Raw genomic sequence first — 19,326 nt, forward strand, 5'->3', positions numbered from 1 at the left:
ACGTGCCCGGCCGGCCACCGAGCGGCGGGGACTGCGTCCGGCGCGCTCACTTCCGCGTCCCGCCGCCCTCCGGCCCGCGCGCGCCCGGCCGCCGCCGCCATCGCACAATAGGCCGCCCGCCGCGGCTGCCGCGGACTTCCTGCCCGGCCCGTGCGCCCGTCTGCGCGCCCCTCTCCGCGCCCGCCCCGGAGCCGCGAGCCCCCAGCGCCCGGGACGAGCCTGCGCCTGCGGCCGCCGCGCCTCCGCTGCGGCCGGTCCGGCGGCCTCCGCCTTCTCGGCCGAGCCCGCTGCCCCCCGGCCCCGTCCCGCGGCTGCTCTCGGCGTCGGTTTCCGAGTTTGATCGCTCACGGAGGAGATTGGTTTTTTTTTCTATTTCTTTTTCCTTTTAGGATTTGAAAAAGAGAAAAGAACGCACAGCAGGCTGGGACGGTGAAGCGCCACCAGCTGGCCCCACGTGGACACCTCTGAGGGGAAAGGGAGTTGGAAGCGAGCTTGGTCCAGCTGGCCTCGAGGCCTCAACTTCTGCCGGACCTGGGTCATGACTGTCACGCCGGGCCGGTGGAAGGCTTTACCTGTCCCCGGCTGGACTTGACCCCTGCCCGTCAGCGGCCGAGCTCCCCCACCCGCACACACTCCCCCGACACCTCGCTAGGCTCTGACAGCCGTCTGCGACATGGATAAGTACGGCGACCTGGGCCTGGAGGCCAGTAAATTCATTGAGGACCTGAACATGTACGAGGCCTCCAAGGATGGACTCTTCCGAGTGGACAAGGGGGCAGGCAACAACCCCGAGTTTGAGGAAACACGCCGGGTGTTTGCCACCAAAATGGCCAAAATCCACCTCCAGCAGCAACAACAGCTCTTGCAGGACGAGACCCTGCCCAGGGGGAGCCGAGGCCCGGTCAACGGTGGGGCCCCCCCGGGCCCAGAGGCCCGCCGGGAAGCCGGTGTGAGCAGCAAGCTGACCGTGGATGGTGCAGCCAAGCCCCCTCTAGCTGCCTCGACAGTGGGTCCTGGGACAGCCACCTGCATGGCCCCCGGCCAACCCTTGTACCCACCCCAGGAGCAGAGGGCCAGGCCCTTTGCCCGCAGCGCAAGCCATGGCAGCCAGGACTGTGGCTCCAAGGAGAGCCTGGCAAGCTGGGAGATGTCTGCCTTCCGCCAGGTGGGCCCCTGCGAGGATCCTTCCTGCCTCACGCACGGAGACTATTACGACAATCTCTCCTTGGCAAGCCCAAAGTGGGCAGATGAACCAGGAGTGTCCCCCAGCGTCAGGCCGGGCGCAGGGAGCGGGTGGCCTGGCACCCCAGGGACTGACACACCACTGCCCAAACCCTCCAGGGACCATCCCCTGTACCAGCCTCAGCTCTCCCCGAGCTCCAGCAAGTCATTTGAGACCGGCCAGGATGGTGGTGGTGGTGACCGTGGTGATGAGAAGCCAGCTGGGCTTTGGACTACCGCCTCCTCCCAGCGGGTGAGCCCTGGCCTCTCTTCCCCAGGCCCGGAAAACGGGGCCCTCCTGGGGCCGCCTCAGCCCAGGCCCCCCTCTTTCTTAGTACCCTTGGCCCAGAGCTGCCCCAGCCAAGGAGCTCTTCCAAGAACAAACTCGGGGGTGGGGAGTGAGGCTTCAGGCACGATGCCCAAACCCATGGTGGACCCTCAACCCTGGTTCCAAGACGGACCCAAATCTTACCTTTCTAGTTCTGCCTCATCATCCTCACCAGCCAGCATGGACAGTTTGCAGTTGGGTGCGGCCCCTGGGCTGGGTCCTAAGCCAGTCTGCACAGACCCTGGCATTGGTCCCAAGCTCAGCCCCACCAGCCTTGTCCATCCAGTGATGTCCACTCCGCCTGAGTTATCTTGTAAAGGTCCCCCTGGCTGGTCGTCAGATGGCAGCCTGGGGCCTGGGCTCCCGGAGAGCCCCAGCCCCCCCAGGGTGAGGCTGCCCTGCCAGACCCTCATCCCAGGCCCTGAGCTGGGGCCCTCAGCCGCCGAATTGAAATTAGAAGCCCTCACCCAACGTCTGGAGCGTGAAATGGATGCGCACCCGAAGGCCGATTACTTTGGTGAGTGAGAGATTGGTGGCATTGCCCACCGTGGGTGACAAGATCCCTGCATTTGGGGGAGGTGCTCCCCATCAGGGATGCTGTAGCTCCCCTTGAGTGCCACGCCCTTTTTTTTTTTTTTCTAATGTGTGGTTTCCTCTTTTGGCTGCATCTTCAGATTCAGAAACTTGAAAGCATCCCTGAGCAGAAAGCGGATCTTGCAGCTGGGGATTACCCACGTGCATGGGGGGAAGCGGGGCAGGATGGCTCATGACTGCTCTCAAAAAAGGGAAATGCTGTGACTCTGGGTTTCAGGGGTTTCGGGTGTGCCCCAGAGCCTCTCGCAGTGATTGGCTCGTGCAGGACTTGAATGGGAACAGCTTCTGGGGTCCAAGTACCCCTGTGGGTTCCATCCACTGGCGGCTGGGCCAGGCAGGTCTGGCTATCTGAGGACCAGCGGCTGGGCGGGGGCGCTCTCTCTGGCCCCGTGTGTGTGTGTGTGTGTGTGTGTGTGCGTGTGTGCGTGTGTGCACGCGTGTGCAGGTCCTGTGTGCAGTTGCAAGACTAACGTGGAAGGCTTTGCTCTCGAGCAATAGTGGTTCTCAAAGTGTAGTCTCTGGACCAGCAGCATCCCTTCACCTGGGAACTGGCTAGAAAGCAAGCGATGTGTTGACTCTCGGGGAAATTTGAGACCTGTGGACTAGGTGTCTCCGAACTGAACTCAACCCCCACCTCGGTTCCAGCTCGAAGCCAGGTGATACCCACAGCCTCAGTGCCCGATGGGATGGAAGAGGCTTCCTTGCTGGTGTTACTCACAGTTTCGGGGTCTTGTTTTAGTCTCTTTCTCAGACCTTGAACTCTTGGCGACTGCTGGCATCAGCTTTTTCTTTCGCTCTGCACAGGGTTTGGAGGCCGCGAGAAAGCAGATCTGTTGTTCTGTGGAGTCATGGTGTCGTGGTCTCATAGGAGAACTAACCAGAAAGCCTATTTTTAGAAGAGTCTGAGGGTTTTTGTCTTTTCTCCCCCCCCCCCCATTTTTGAACTCTGGAGGATTGGGGTCACGATCTCCCCCTCTGAGGCCTGAGAGCCTTGGGAAGCTGAGTCCCAGGAGGGTGCCTGCTGGGCCCCCGGAGGAGGGCAGGGCCGGGGAAGGCCGTACTGTTGTCAGCTCTCCGTGAATGACTGGCTTTGGCCCAGGTGCTTGGAGGGACGGGGTCCCGGGTGCCCATGGCAGCGCGGTGGTCTGTAGCCTCCTGAAGCCTCATGGGACCAGCCCTCACAGCACAAAGGGCACTGAGAGGTTGGGGTGACTGTTGGCTTATGTTCCAGGGCATACAGCACCATCTTACTGCTGTCTCTTTCCCTTTGCAGATTTCCCGCCGCCCCCCTGCCCCGGGGGGATAACACTTAGCTGGAAATACTGTAAACTGGTGCCTGATTTTTATTTTATTTTATTTTATTTTTAAGATTTTATTTTATTTATTTGACAGAGAGAAAGACAGCGAGAGAGGGAACACAAGCAGGGGGAGTGGGAGAGGGAGAAGCAGGCTTCCCGCCGAGCAGGGAGCCCAATGCGGGGCTCGATCCCAGGACCCTGGGATCATGACCTGAGCCGAAGGCAGACGCTTAACGACTGAGCCACCCAGGTGCCCCTGGTGCCTGATTTTTAATTCTGAGCTCATTAAACGACAAAACAGTCTTATTTTGTCAGGCAGGCAGGCTTACACACCGGATCCGGGCAGAGGTGTTCGCTAATCCCAGTCATTCAGCATGTGTTTACTGAGCACCTGCCTTGGGCCGTGCCCTGCTCAAGGCCTCAGCGTACACAATGAACAGGACAGACAGCGCAGTGGAAGGAGACAGGAGGTGGACCAAATACATAATCAAGTCCTGGGGAGAGATAGAGGTTGAGGAGGGGACGGAGCCTCCGAGCTGGTGTTGGCAGGGAGGTTTCCGGTTTTAAGTCAGGGGACCAGGGAACACCCCATCAGGAAGGTGGCATTTGAGGAAAGGCCTGAAGGAGGCAGCATCTGCCCCAGGGGAGGGCGTTTTGGGTGGGCAGACAGCAGGAGCAAAGGCCCTGGGGCCAGTCTGCACCAGGTCCCATGCTGGGCAATTACCTTCTACCATTTAATTTACTAGTTGCAACCACCTTGGCAAGCAGGTTCTGTCATTAGGCCTGTTTCATAAAGCCCCAGGGAAGTCCGATCACTTAACCGAGGCCTCCCAGGTGCTGGGCGAAGCTGCGAGTCGAGCCCCACGGGTCAGACGCTCTGCCCAAGCCTCTAACCAGCATCGCCATGCTGCCTCCCGAGCACAGATGCGGAAAACTGTCTTATGTCTGTATTTATTTATTTTATGACTTTGTTTTTCATTTTTAATTGAGGTGAACATCACACACCACAAAAGTAGCCATTTTAAAGTAAACAGTTCAGCGGCATTTAGTACATTCAGTGTTTTACAAACACCAAATCTAATAGTTTCAAAACATTTTGATTACCCCGAGAGGAAACCCCGTACCCCTAAAAAACAGTCGCTCCCCATTCTCCCTCCCTCCCAGCCTCTGGAAACCACCCAGATGTGCTCTGTTGCTGTGGACTGACCTATTCTGGATAGTTCATGTAAGTGGACTCCTATTTTATTTTTTGCCTAAGCATGGTATTTGTGGGTAGAAAACTCAAAAGACCACACAAAAAAACCAAACCAAAAACCGCACAGTGAATAGTGAGTGTCCTTCCCACCTGGGCTCCTAGTCAAGTGCCCCGGGTGTAATGGATATTCGTGCTGTGTGTGTGTGTATGTGTGTGTGTGTGAGTCCCCGTGCTCCATGCCGTGCACCTGCTCTTTGCCTTTGCCACGAACGGGGTGTCTGGACGTCAGCGTGTGTTGAGCTGGCTCAGTGTGACCGCTGTGTGGATGTGCCCGGGGTCACGAAGTAGCTGTCCCGGTGGACCTTGAGAAGGGCCCATCTGCAGGGCGCAAGCCCAGCTGTGGGAGGAACCCCCAGCGGTGGGACTGTGGGGCTGGGGCTGGCTGCCCTCTCTAGTTGCTCTCTGCAGAGCTGTGCCGGGGCCTGCACGGCCCAGCACACAGGACAGGCCCTGCCCCGCAGCAGCTTTGACAGCCGGGCTTCTGTCGGCTCTCCCGTGGCTGGCCGCACCTCCCGTGGCCAGCCGTGTGGCCGAGGAGGAAGTCTCTCATCGGAGCCTCTCGCGGTCAGTCCTTGGCCTCGCCCTGCTGGGGGACCTTGGACAAACCCTCCTGTCTTCTAGGGCTCCCCACCACCCCCCGATCTGTGGTGCGAAGCATCTGGCCCCGCTGAGGGGCTCCCCACACGGAGGCCTTCCCTTCCCTAGATCTGGTGTCCTTTGGAATACCATGTCTGCCCAACACCTTGCATTTCTTGAATTAGGAGGAAGTTTTACTTCCAAGTAGAAGAAGGGCTCTCGCTACAGGGTCTTGGCAGCGAGAGGCAGGGTAGGGACGTCGTTACCGTCAGAGCTGACGCAGGTCTAGCCAGAAGCCAAGCAAAGGAGATGTTTGGGTTGGTTACTTAGGCCCCTTCCTGGGGCCAACAGAGGCGTCCCTGTGGGTGTTTACACTGTGGGAAGACCTCGGGCTCTTGCCTTTGAGGACACACAGGTCTGAAGACACCTCACTTTCCAGTAACCGATCTGCTCATCTCCAAGGACGCTTCTGGCACTTTCCTTGGCCGTCTTTGTGAGGTCACTACCATGTGGTCCCAGGGGCTGCTTCTCCCCCTCTTTTTTCTTCGTTCTTCCTCTGTGGTCTCTTGGTGTCTTTCTGCCCGTGAGGACAGAGGCCAGGACAGATTCTGGATGCTGCTTGGTGAGTGCTGTTGCTTTGCCCTCCCCACCGTGCGGCTCCTGCTTTAACACCACTGTTTACACTGCAGAGGAAGGGAAGAGGTCACCGTGCCTTTTGTTGACTTTCCTGGCCTTTTCCACCACGGCATCCACTGTCTTCCTCCCACGGGTTCCCGCCTCCCTTCCCAAGGAAAAAGGATACAGAGAAGCCACCTGTCACGGCCTGGGTTTCCCGGGAAGCTGACTCAGACAGTGGGGCACGCAGGGGCTTCTGAGGGGGAGCCCTTGGGAGGAGGGGAGGGACGCGGGAGCGGGCAGAGGAAGGCTCCCGCCGCAGTGCGGGCCTGACGGGCCTGGGCCCAGCCGCAGGGAGCGCGGAGCTGGAGAGGCCCTTCAGAAACGACCCCACTTGCGGGGAGCTGTCTGGACCTTCACGCTCCCCCCTCGATCGGTCATCAGGTGTGGGCCGCCCTGGGAAGGGCCTGACCTCGGGGAAGGCGGCCCTGGGCAGCAGGGGCAGAGCCCGAGGGGCTGACGGGTGAGGCCACCGCCTCAAAGTGGCCACCACAGCCCCCGTCCTCAGGCACATGAGACCCCTCGTACAGTGACCCTTGGGCTCCGTGACTCTGATCCTAGCGAGCGTCTGTCTAGGGCCCTTGGCGCGGTGGGCTTTGGGGATGTGCCCTGCGTTACCCTTCACAGTCAGACACCAGTAGTCTCTGTTCCCGGGGGAGAAACTGAGGCCCATGACTTGCTCAGGATCACACAGGTGTAAGCGGTGGCACTTCACACCAGTTGGGCTCTGACCGCTCCCATGGGGGGACCTGCTGGCCTGCTGCTGTTTGTCCCTCCAGATTCCCTCTGCACACAGCTGCTGCGGGGGGCAGCGGTGGGCTCTGAGCCTGGAGGACCTGTGCCTTCCCTCCGGGCCGGGGGTCTGGGGATCCGTCACTGCGAATGCCACCAAGGAGAGCACCACACTCTGCCCTGGAGTGGAGGAGGCTCTGCCGGACTTGGTCAGGCATGTGGGTGGGGGGGTGGGGGGGTAGAAGAGGTTGGTTGCGGGGTCTCCCTCACCCAGCGAGTGAATGGGCGGGCTCCTCCCCATCCTGCACAGAGAGAGGAGAGGCTGTTTCTGTCCTTGGTTTTCCTGTTTCCCCATGGATCTTCCGGATGCAGCGGCAGACCCGCCTTTGCCTGGGAGCCTGTAAACAGGTGTGAGTCCTCCCCCCGCCGGGAGCCGGGGAGCCCGTCACACCTGATTTCATTTGACTAGTACACAGCTGTCCAGACAAGGACCGTGTAAATAAATGTCCTATCTGCTCCTTCCTAGTGGACAGTCTCGCAAACCTCGAATACCACATGGATTGTCTTAATGCCCTTTGAAGCACTCCCTATCGGACTTTATGAGCAGTGGATGCTTGAAATGTGGGGCTTACATCTAGCCCCGAATGAAAAATTGAGGGTGGTTCCAGAGCACTTTTCCTGGCAAGAGAAAATAACATGGGGCAATCCTATAATAGGGTAGCCCCCCCCAGGATTCCAGGACAGAGGCCTGCATGAACCCTAGAGGCCCCCATGACCCCCCCAAATACCAGGCATTTCGGTAAAGCCAAACGAGGGGCTGAAGTAGAAGAGAAGGTGCCAGAAGCTCATGAACCATCTGGCTCTGAGTAGCTGGCAGGACCAAGCGTGGTTCCCCGGGGAACTTATACCCAGATTCCTTTCGGAGACCCTGAGCCACAGTGTGGACCTAGCAAGCCCTGCTTTCGTTGCTGCGGAAGTAGATTTCTTTTTCTTTTTTTGGTAAAGATTATTTATTTATTTATTTGACAGAGACACAGTGAAAGCAGGAACACAAGCAGGGGGAGTGGGAGAGGGAGAAGCAGGCTTCCCGCTGAGCAGGGAGCCCGATGCGGGGCTCGATCCCAGGATCCTGGGATCATGACCTGAGCCGAAGGCAGACGCTTAACGACTGAGCCACCCAGGTGCCCCGGAAGTACATTTCTGATCCTCCGGGTAACTGCTGTAAATGCCACCCCAGATTCTGGTTCTGCCTGTCCCGCCCCGCAGTGCGCGGCCCGGGACAGAGACACCCAGTCCTTTAGAAATCGGGTAGCCTGTGTGTGTTGTTTTTGGTAGACCAGGTAATCTCCTTCTCAAAATCAGGAAGGCGTATGGTGTTTAGCTTTCTATTGATGTATAGTATACGCATGTCATAGGCGCTTGCAAGGTGAACGCACCTGTGTGACCGGATGGAGGCACAGAACGTGACTGGCGGTGACCCCGCACTTCCCTCACCATGGCCGGTAGGCCATGCTCGGCCCCCCCACCCCCAGACACACTGAGCTCAGGGGCTCCATCACACCAGCCTCACTGCTGGGCCCTGAGCTCCTGGGGTTTCCCCCCATCCCCCAGGGCCCTTGTCCTTGCCCTTCCCCAGCCGGCGTCCTTGTGTCTGGCACAGACATGCCTGCCCCTGCGACCCCACTCCAGGAAGGGGGGTCTCCAGCTGGAGCCCCGACGTCAGGTTCCCACGGCGTCGGCCAGGTCCCGTCACACACTGTCTCTCTGCCGTCCTCCCTCCTTGGGACGGTATGTTTCTGCTCTATTCCTCTGTGACCAGGAAAGAATGTCTTGTTTTTTCCATTAATAATCCACAGCATGAAGCTGACCTTCTGACATGGCAGTTCTTGCCAGAGGTTTAAAAACAAAGTTATATTTCTTTACATTTCTTTTTTTTTTTTTTTTTTAAGATTTTATTTATTTATTTGAGAGAGAGAGAGAATGAGAGACAGAGAGCATGAGAGGGAGGAGGGTCAGAGGGAGAAGCAGACTCCCCGCAGAGCAGGGAGCCCGATGCGGGACTCGATCCTGGGACTCCAGGATCATGACCTGAGCCGAAGGCAGTCGCTTAACCAACTGAGCCACCCAGGCACCCTTAAAGATTTATTTATTTATTTATTTGAGAGAGAGAGAGAGAGAGAGAGAGAGCATGAGCGGGAGGGACAGAGGGAGAGGGAGAGAGAATCTCAAGCAGACTCTGGGCTGAGTGTGGAGCCCTATGTGGGGCTCGATCCCACGATCCTGAGATCATGACCTGAGCTGAAGCCAAGAGTTAGACGCTTAACCGACTGAGTCACCCAGGCGCCCCTTCTTTATATCTTTTGATTTATGACTCCCACACAGGATGAGGAACTGTGGAAGAAAGGCCCGATTTGGGGAGTGAGGAAGCCAGGCGCTCTGAGCCTGATCCTACCAGTAGGCCGAGGCGTGACAGTGGCCAAGCCGCTCTTCCTCGGTGTGGAGCCACGCTGACCTCTGAGGGCTCGTCCTGGCCCAGAGCGCTGTGTCTGTGACTCTGGGTCCCATCGGATGCCTGGCTTTTAGCTGACTGAGTAACCCAGGGACGGGGCAGCCTCACTGTCAGCAGCGGTGAGAGCCCAGAAAGGCGGGGGCTGGATGGCCTAGCCTTCCCTCCCCCTCCCAGACCTCTACGGAAGCAAGGAGCAATTTTGTATTTTAGTTATGGTTGCGTTGTCTATTGCAAATGGTAATCATTTTTACTTTAGAGTATCTGGAAAATACATACAACTGAAACAAGAGCCATGAATCACTGAGGTGCCTGCCGCCCTTAGGATAATCAGGGTGAAGATTTTGTGCAGAAAGCTTCCAGTGCAGAGCCCGCCGTGACTCAGGATGCATCATGCACGGCTGTTCTTGGCTCTCTGGCCACATGTAGAAGCGTTTACTCAGCCGGAGGTCACTCACTGGGCTCTGCAGAGTGTGTCTGAGGAAAGTGGGGTGAGGAAAGGAGAGATGTCTAGGAAAGCATCAAACACAAGGAGCCCCTGGTGTTATGTCGGTCACCCACCCTGGAGGCCTTTTGGGGGCTCTCATTCTAATGAAACGTGGGGTCCTCAATTCGGGGGACAGCGAGTAGCACTGGCTGCGGGGCTTGCTGACCTTGATTGACCTTGATTTCCCTGGCACCAGGCTTCCTCGTTGGACTCGTGTGATGGCGTTGGTGGTGCTGGGTCAGCGGATGCTGGGCAGGGTCCGTCAGGGGCCCACGTAGCAGGTGCTCAGAGGCTGTCTGTTGGAGGAATGGAGGGGCTTCAGTTGGGGTGTGAAGGGAGGAGGGGAAGGGATCTGTAGCTGCGGTTATGGCTCTGAGATAGTTGTGCTAAAATGAGTTGCTGAGGGACGCCTGGGTGGCTCAGTTGGTTAAGCGACTGCCTTCGGCTCAGGTCATGATCCTGGAGTCCCGGGATCGAGTCCCGCATCGGGCTCCCTGCTCAGCGGGGAGTCTGCTTCTCCCTCTGACCCTCCTCCCTCTCATGCTCTCTGTCTCTCATTCTCTCTCTCTCAAATAAATAAATAAAATCTTTAAAAAAAATAAAAATAAAAAAAAATAAAATGAGTTGCTGAGCGCACAGGCATTGGTTTGTTCAGTCCTTCCAATAAGCCTGTTTCACTAGCCCCATTTTATAGGCGGGCCAACTGAGGTACACAGAGGTTAAGTAACCTGCTGAATACATGTATCGAGGAGCCTGGCTGAGTCTGAGGTCGTGACTACTCTGCTGCGCTGCCTGTCAGCTCCTGGGAGCACAGTGGCTCTCTGACAAAGGGAGCTTTCGGGGGGAATGCGGCCCTGAGTCAGTCAGGGCTGAGGTCGTCCCCTTCTGTGGTGGAGCAGTGAGGGAGGCAGGGCATGGAGGGGCGCCTGAGCTGGCTGGAGGAGCCCGCCACCAGCCCCTCCCTGCAGGCCCGAGGTGGGACCACGAGGCTCAGAAGGACACCCAGAGGCCACGCAGGGACCTTACCTGCCCATGACCCCTGAACCCCCTGACTTCTTGTGTTCCTCTGATGGTTGTGGGTTAGGACCAGCAGGCCATGCTCTCGGGGAGCCTGTGACACCCCCAAGTGTTGTGGGCAAGGGTAGGGGTGTGCCGGGATGCCTCGGCCTGAGGATCAGTGTCAACCCCGGGACTGGGCGAGGATGCTTAGAACCGAACATGGGATGAAACGACACTCAGAGTCCAACTGGCAAATGAACAGAAACCTTACCCAACAACAAAACAGGCCTCCCGAATTCCCAGGGCGCATCAATGGCAGGGTAGGACTTGCCAGCAAATATTTATATCTGCTCCAGGTTTTGTTTTTCATTTGTCCCCTCCCAGGGAAACCAGCTGGACACGGAATGCCAGGGTCACGTTGGAAGACTGGAGACTTTCTGCTTGAGCGTTTCAAAGGGAATACTTTAGGGTCCACGGCCAGGCTATTTTTAAGTGTTGAGAGCCATGAGTTTAGACTTGGCCAAGTTCCTTCCTCATCTTTCTCGGCCTGTGACTCAACTCTGCGTGTCCCAGGAGAGCAAGGACTGGTTACTCCCGGTTACTGGAAGTCTGTTGGGAGCCTCTCAGGGACCTCCATCCACACATGCATTTGCAGTATGTAGAACATTCTGGAAGCCTGCTCTGAGGCCGCCTGTCATTGGAGAGAAGGGGCCTTGAGTTCAGTGTGTACCAGCCCTTCAGCTGACCCTGGGAGGGGTAGAGACTGAGGTAATTTGAGGATGAGTGGACAGGGCAGCCGTCTTACAGTGCAGGCCCTGAGTCTGGGGGTGAGCACATGTCCCAGCAGGCTCTGGGCCGGACAGCATGTGGCGGTCATTTCGGCATGCTCAGATAGCAGCCCGCTTGCCTTTTGCCGCCCGAAGCCTCTCTGACCATAACAGCAGCCTCCCCGTCCTCCCGAGCCTCCCTTCCGGGAGGGCGGAACCGACTTGAGGCCACATCTGCTCACATGACGGTCAGGGCTCGCCCTGGCTTTTGCATCTGCTGAAAGGTCCCCGTCCTGTTCCTCTCTCCCCCACGGTGGCTTGCATTGCTTCCCGGTGGGGCAGGGAGGTACTGAATTTAGAAAGATGGGCTTGGGGGCAGCCCAGCTGACGGCTGGCTGTGCTGGGCCCCCCCGGGGCATTTGCTGACAGAGGTCCCCTCACCGTCAACATGCTGGTGGCAGGAGAGCAGGAGGTGGGCACGTGCCGGCTTGGGCATCTTGCTTCGCTTTTTTGCCCTTGGACTCCTCACCTTGTAGAGACTGGACGTCCCGAGCTCGTTAGAATCCTGTTCCCTTCTGGGCTGCGAGCCTCCGGAGCCAGGGCTGGGTCAGGGCTGTTTGCAGAGAAGCCTGGGATGGGACGTGGGTGCAAAACGCGTGTGTCAAATGGACACACCCCCAGCAGCAGGCGAGTGGTTGGTGATGGCAGGCACTTCTTTGAGTTGGCCCGCCGCGTCCCTCCATGAGATCAGTCCCTCCAGAGATCACCCAACCAGGGTGACACTCCCGCTAATAATGCTTGGCGTCCTCGGTCTCACTCACGAAGCCAAAACTGCATTTTTTGGGGAAAAAAAAAACCCTTAAGCTGTATAAAAAGCAGCACTTAAATAAGGAAAACGAGGAAATAAAACCAAATATTGAGTTTAGTGGTAAGTTTCAAAATACAAAACACAGGCCTGGCCTGCAGAAGAATAAAGGTAAAAATGTCCCGGTTACAGTGCCCCCGTTTGCTCAGCGATGGTAGACTGAGAAGCTGCGGATGCCACAGACGTCATTTTTCTGTCCCCTCGTGCCCGGTGGTGGCTGTGATGCCCGGACAGCCTAGCGGAGCGGAGCGCTGAGCTGCTTGGGCCAGGACTTGGGTGACGGGACGAGTGGCAGGTGGGCCAGATAGCTGAACCTCCAGCGTCTCTAAACGTGGAGACGTCCTTTTCCTTGGGGCAGACTTGAGGCTTGGCCCCGTTTTGCCGAGAAGAGACAGCACGTAACCCGGGCGAGTCTCTGGATGGTTCCTGTCTTGCTTGGCCACGTGGAGCTCTGGAGTGCTGAAGCTGGGGTTGTGGGTGGGACCCCTGAGTGGGTCACCTGCCCCCACCTGCCCCTCACCCCAGCCCTACCCCAGACCGTTCACCCACCTCTGTCCATCACCACACCCAGTTCTAAGCCCAGAGAACATGCTCCCTCGGCAGTCATTATGGACCTACTGTATACAGGAGATGGAATTAGGATTTGCGGAGCTTCCTTCTTCTGCTGGAATGTGGGCTCCATGAGAGTGGAGTGTTTGTTCTGTTCACCACTGTATCCCAGGGCCCAGGGCAGGGCCCGGCACACAGCACTTGTCGAACGAGTGAGTGAACCCCCTGGCCAAAGGAGGAAGGGGACGTTCCCCGACTCCCTCCCAAGTGCTGGGGCGTTGAGTGGGGATGTTACCGCTGGGATGGACACACGCTCCGGGGCCAGTCCACACCCCTCACGCACATGCTAGAGAATGCTAGGCAGGCAGGAGCACCCGGCTAGCCGTCATAACCTCACCCTGACCAAGAGGGACTTGTATGAGCTCTCCCACCTGGTGGAAGGTGCTTCGGGTAGCCTTCCGGAGGCTGGAGGGGCTGGAAGAGGTTGGGATGCCAGGGTTTGTCTGGGTGGAAACCTTGCAGGGTTCCAGGGACCAAAGTCCTGGGGAAGTTTGGATGGGAGCAGGTAACGTGCTGGCAGACATGCGGGTTCTTAGCCAAGAAGACGTTCATTGTTATACCAAAGTCAGAATTTGAGGAACTGCGCGTGGGCTCTGGATCTCCCCTGGGCAGATGCCTCGACAGCCTTGTGCCTCAGTTTCCCCACCAGGAAAATGTGGACATGGCCGCTGTGAAGACTAACTTGTTAGCAGAGATCTGTACTGGTGAGTTTGGGGGCCACTAGCCCTAGGCAGCGGCCAAGCACTTGAACATGTGGCTGGTCGGAATGAGATGTGCTCCAAGTGTGAAATACAGTCTGGGGATTTGAAGACTTGGTGTGGGAAAAGAAATGTAAAAGAGCCCATTAATATTTTTTACATTGATTCTGTGTTTAACCAAGAATACTTTGAATGTATTGGGCTAAGTAAAATAGGTCTTTAAAATTAGTTTCACTCATTTTTTAAAAAAGATTTTATTTATTTATTTGACAGAGAGAGAGAGAGAGCGAGAGAGCACAAGTAGGCAGAGCGGTGGCCAGAGGGAGAAGCAGGCTCCCCACTCAGCAGGGAGCCCAGTGTGGGACCAGATCCCAGGACCCTGGGATCACAACCTGAGCCGAAGGCAAACGCTTAACTGACTGAGCCACCCAGGTGCCCCAGTTTCACCCATTTTTACTTTTTAAGTGTGGCTACTTGAAAGTGTAAACTCGGGACGCCTGGGTGGCTCAGTCGGTTAAGCGGCTGCCTTCGGCTCAGGTCATGATCCCAGGGTCCTGGGATCGAGTCCCACATCGGGCTCCTTGCTCGGAGGGGAGCCTGCTTCTCCCTCTGCCTGCCTCTCCCCCTGCTTGTGTTCTGTCTCCCTGACAAATAAATAAATAAAATCTTTAAAAAAAAAAAAAAAAAAAAAAAAGAAAGTGTAAACTCGCAGGCAGCCTGCGCTGTTTTTCTGTCGGTCGGGGCTGTGCTCCTGAAGCATTTAGAGTATGGCCTGTGGTAATTGCTTGCTATATAGGCACTTAAAATTATTGTTTGCCCCCAAATATCAAGCGTCTTTACGTTGTCCCATCTGAAAGCCACGCCCAGTGGGTTTGTTCAGATCCACAAATGCTTAAACAAAAAGATTGTAATAGGTCCAATTGCCATCCCCCAAGATGAGCCCACTGAGGCCGCATGCCCGCTGCAAGAGGGGGCAGGACGGCTCACAGCCCCTGAAGTGGGTGTTTTCTGATGGAGGAAGAAGGTACTCTGGGGTCTGAGCAGGTGGTCGTTGTAGCTGAGCCAGTTTTCCAGGACCTTCATAACACATTGAGTCTAGTGAGGACAGGCGGAGAATCCAGGGGACCGTCGGTCCCCTCGCTGTCCTTAGAGAAATGAAAGACAGTGTTTCCTGCAAGAGAAGTGGGAGAGGGCCCTCTGGGATCAGGCTCCGCTGGGCCCCGGCCGACAAGGGCCCAGAGTCTGCACCTCTGGCTGGGCTCTGGAGGCCTTGCCTGGGTGTGGGGAGAGTGGCCAAGTTGGGTGGCCTTCCAGGCAGCCTCCAACGGCCTGAATGTCTTTGGCCTGTTCTGGCATGGCTGACACCTTCCTCTCTGGCGGTGGGGCTTAGACAGAGGCCCTTTGGTGGCTGGCCTCGGAGGTCAGGCCACTTTTAGAGCCAGTCATCCCTCTTCTGCCCGTGGCCCCCGGCTGCCACCCCTCAGAGCCACCCATGCCTGCGGTGGGTGTGTGGGTGTGGGCAGCGGCAGCCCTGCCCGAGTTCACAGCCAGAGAGCAAAGGAAGCGAGGGGAGCAGGCAGCAGGAAGAAGGGAACTGATGCTGAGTAAACCAGCAGGGCCTCAGCCCAGCTGTGCACTTTGTTGGTGGGGTTTCCATCTCTGCCCCGGAATATTCGGGGGCAGGCCCAGGGCCCTTCTGCTGCGTGGCCTTTTCTGACCCAGCCGTGGAAGTGGCTTGGTGTCACTTCTGCAGTTCTCCATTGGTCGAAGCAGTCACGAGCCCTCCCCCATTCACGGGGAGGGGTGGTGGACTCCCCCCCACCTCTGGATGGAGGCTGTGTCAAGGAATTTGTGGCTGTGTTTTTAGAAAGTTGCATTTACATACCCTGAAATGTGTCGTTGGATGGGTTTAACGAATGCTCGCACTCGTGTAACCTGCGCTCCTGTCAAGATCTAGATGAGCTTCAACCCCAGGAGGCTCCCTCGGGCCTCTTCCAGTCAGTGTCCACTCCCAGACAACCAGTATTCTGATTTTTTCCTCGTTTATTAGTTTTACCTGTCCTAAAACATAATATACGTGGATTCATACGATATTCACATATAGCCGATCCTCATTATTCACAGATTCTGTATTTTCGAATTTGCCTACTTGCTAAAATTTATTTGGAACCCCAAAATCCACTCATGGCACTCTGGTGATCATCTGGGGACACGTGCAGAGGTGTGGCCCCACACACAATCCCAGCTGAGGGTGAGCTGGGCGATGCTCTGCCTGCTCGCTTTGGCCCTCATCCTGTAAACAAGCATCTTTTGTGCGGTTTCTCGAGTGCCATGTTTTTTGCATTCTTGTGCTCTTTGTTGGTGAATTTTATGTTTGAAACGTTCCCCAAGTGCAGTGCTGAAGTGCTGCCTGGTATTCCTGAGTTCAGGGAGGCTGCGATGGCCTTATGGGGATATGCTTATCTTTTTTTTTTTTTTTTTTTAAGATTTTATTTATTTATTTGACAGGGAGAGAGACACAGCGAGAGAGGGAACACAAGCAGGGGGAGCGGGAGAGGGAGAAGCAGGCTTCCCACTGAGCAGGGAGCCTGATGCGGGGCTCGATCCGAGGACCCTGGGATCATGACCTGAGCCTGAAGGCAGACGCTTAACAACTGAGCCACCCAGGCGCCCCGGGGATATGCTTATCTAACCTGTGTTAGATAAGCTTCCTTCAGGCACGAGTCCTGGTGCTGTGGGCCCTGAGTTCAACGTTAATGAAATCAACAATATGTATTACATCTGGTGTCTTTCAACAGAAGCACAGATAAAACAAGGTTATGTATCGATCAGTTGATGAAAACGTTGTGCCCAAGAGGTTGGTGAGAACCTGACCCTATATTTCCTCTGGGAGCAATGTTCACTATTCGCTAATTTGGTATTTGCGGTGACTTCGTGGAACATTATACCGTGAATATCGAGAATCGACCGTAGTACTCCTTTGTCTGGCGTAGTTCACTCAGAGATTGTCTGTGACATTCAGCTCTGTTTTTGTGTGTGTCACATGTTTGTCCTTTTTTTTTTTTTTTTTTTTGCTGCCAAGGTAGTATTCCATTCTGGGAGTACGCAGTTTGTTTCCGTTTTCCCTGTGGGGGAATGTTTGGGTTCTTTCACAGGGCTGAATAATAAGTCCACTGTGATCATTTGTGTGGAGATATACTTTACCCACTTCTCCTGGAACTGCTGAATCATGTAGTAGGAGTGTGTTTAACATTTCGGCTGCTGCCAAAAAGCTTTCCGGAGGGGCCGTGCCCTGTAACGCCCCCCCAAACCGTGTGTGAGAGCCCTCCTTTGGTTCTTGACCAGCTGTGTCACGGGTTTCTCTGGGTTCTGCTCCACGGGTGACTTTCTAAACCAACTGCTCTCTGAGCTGGCGTCACTTGGCTGACACCCTCCCAGCTTCTTCTGTTGAAATAGCGTCTTCACAAGTGATTTTCATCCCTTTTTTTGGTAGTTGCTATAATCTCACAAGGGTTTGATTCCCCGCCCCCCCGCAAACCGGCTTTCACGAACACAGAACACTTGGTTTTTGCCATTTCTAAAAACTTAAGCACAACTAACTGCAGGAAAGTCAGAAACTCTGAACAAACAAAAATAATGATAAAAGGGACCCATCATTCCGACTAGGATAGTCACTGTTAAGACAGACTTTTGTTCTTGCACACAGGTATTTCATTTTTAAGCATCTGAGCGGACGAACGTGAACTTTGTGGGAGGCTCCGTGTCACCCCACCGGCTTGATTTTTTTTTGAAGGCCAGCCAGAGTCTAATTTTATGTAGTCCTTATAGAATCAGAGTGGAGAGCTGGGGGCCACAGGAAGCTCTTCTCTGGACCCTCCTGACCAACCCCTCGTCATTCCTCTGGGGAACCAGCAGCAGGAGGGAGCTCCCCCCCGCCCCGGCGCAACCAGAGTGTAGGCCGCTTCTGGTGGTGAGCAAGTCTTTCTTCTGTCTGGACAGCAAGCAGGCTTCCTTCAGATCGGACCCAGTCAGCTGCCAGGTCGGTCCCGTGAAAACAAAACCGGGTCCTGGCACTCCTGGGCCCAGAAAGAACCTTCCATGCCCTTCTTCCTGCTCCTCGCTCCCAGGGAAATCTTGTCTGTGTCTACACTGCAGATGGCCGGCCTACTCCACAGGTTCGAAATGTGACAGTCTTCAGAAGCAGTGCTTTTTGTCTTTTCTTAGAAAGGGGGAATTCATTATTTGCCCTGCGTTAGCCTCTTGAGCAAGCAGCCCACTGATGGGAAAGCCCCTGTTTTGTGATGGGACTCCCACCTGGTCTCCCCACATTGTCCCCATGCAAGGCTCAGGGCCAGTTATGGAGGGAGTGCTGTTCCAGCACCATCTCATGCTTCCAGCCCAGCTTGCAGAGCGCCCATTATTCCTTCCTGGCTCGGAGATGGAGAAAGTAGGGCACAGAGCGACTAAGTGCCTTGTCCAAGGCCGCTCACTGGGTTTGCTGCAGAACTGAGCAGAGCATGCTTCCAGACTGTGTGTTTGTTCCAAGGGGGAACCTGTGGGTGGTGGTGACTCCCGGTGGTGGCACCAAAAGGGGAGACTCTCCCCGGCCCGGAGTCTCCTGCTCCTAATCCCTGGGGCAGTGGGCGGAAGAGAAGGAACACAGGCTCTGTTTGGAAACCGGAGAACACAGACATCACCCCTCCCCCCGCACCCCGAGCTTGGAGGTTCCATCAGCCTGGTCTTCTTTTCCTTCTCCGTCACACCCTTTTTCCCCTCTTTGGCGAATGCATGTTTAAAGCATTTCTAAAATCAGCCTTGTGTGATTCTAAGGAAAACGCAGGATTTTATTTTTTCCTTTAAAAAAAAAAAAAGGATTTTCTTTCTGGTTCCTTTCTGGTTCCTCATGGTTAGCAGTGGCTGTGGCTTTGGGCTGTGGTCCGAGGTGGGGGCGTCTCACTGCTCTGGAATCACTTAGGTCAGAGCCCCTCTGTGCCTCAACATCCCTTCTGAACACAGTGTGCGTCCTGAGCTCAGCCTGCTCTGTTGTCCATGGTTGGGGTGCGGGATGGGATCCTGGTCCAGATAAAAGGACATCAGTGGAACACTTGGTAAAATCCATAGAATTTGGGGCGTCTGGGTGGCTCAGTCGTTAAGCGCCTGCTTTCGGCTCAGGTCATGGGGTCCTGGGATTGAACCCCGCATCGGGCTCCCTGCTCAGCGGGAAGCCTGCTTCTCCCTCTCCCGCTCCCCCTGCTTGTGTTCCCTCTCTCATTGTGTCTCTCTCTGTCAAATAAATAAAATCTTTAAAAAAAAAAAAATCCATAGAATTTGAATAAGGTCTGTAGATCAGTGTATATACATATATCCATATATGTACGTATACATACACACATCTGCATACAGGCGTGTGTTAGACCAGTGTTAATTTTCTGAATTTTGGTAGTTGTATTATGATCATACAAGACAATAACATTTGGGAGAGCTGGATAAAAAGTATATAGGAAGTCTTTGTACTACTTTTATAACTTTTTTGTATGTCTGGAATCACATGAGAAGACCCTGAAAAGTGAATGATCTTGGAGATGGCGGGGCGGGGGGGGGGGGGGGGGGACTCAGCAGCTCACGCATAGGGAGGCGCTGGTGCTGAGGCCTCAGGGTGTTCCAAGGGCTTTGAACTTCTCCTTTAGGCATCAGAGGCTGAGAATTTCGGAGCCAA

At 55.7% G+C, this 19,326-nt stretch overlaps 1 protein-coding gene across 1 annotated transcript in view; it reads left to right on the top strand.

Annotated features, from left to right (window-relative positions):
• The first annotated feature begins 291 nt into the window (after positions 1-291).
• LIMD1 (LIM domains containing 1) overlaps positions 292-19,326 on the top strand; it is a 66,944-nt gene continuing 47,909 nt past the window's right edge. Inside the window, exon 1 of the mRNA XM_032412576.1 lies at positions 292-2,066. Coding sequence (XP_032268467.1) covers positions 674-2,066 — 1,393 coding nt within the window. The 5' untranslated portion in view covers positions 292-673. The remainder of the gene's footprint in view (positions 2,067-19,326) is intronic.

Source organism: Phoca vitulina, unplaced genomic scaffold (assembly GCF_004348235.1).
Source record: "Phoca vitulina isolate PV1807 unplaced genomic scaffold, GSC_HSeal_1.0 scaffold13, whole genome shotgun sequence".
Classification (NCBI taxonomy): domain Eukaryota; kingdom Metazoa; phylum Chordata; class Mammalia; order Carnivora; family Phocidae; genus Phoca; species Phoca vitulina.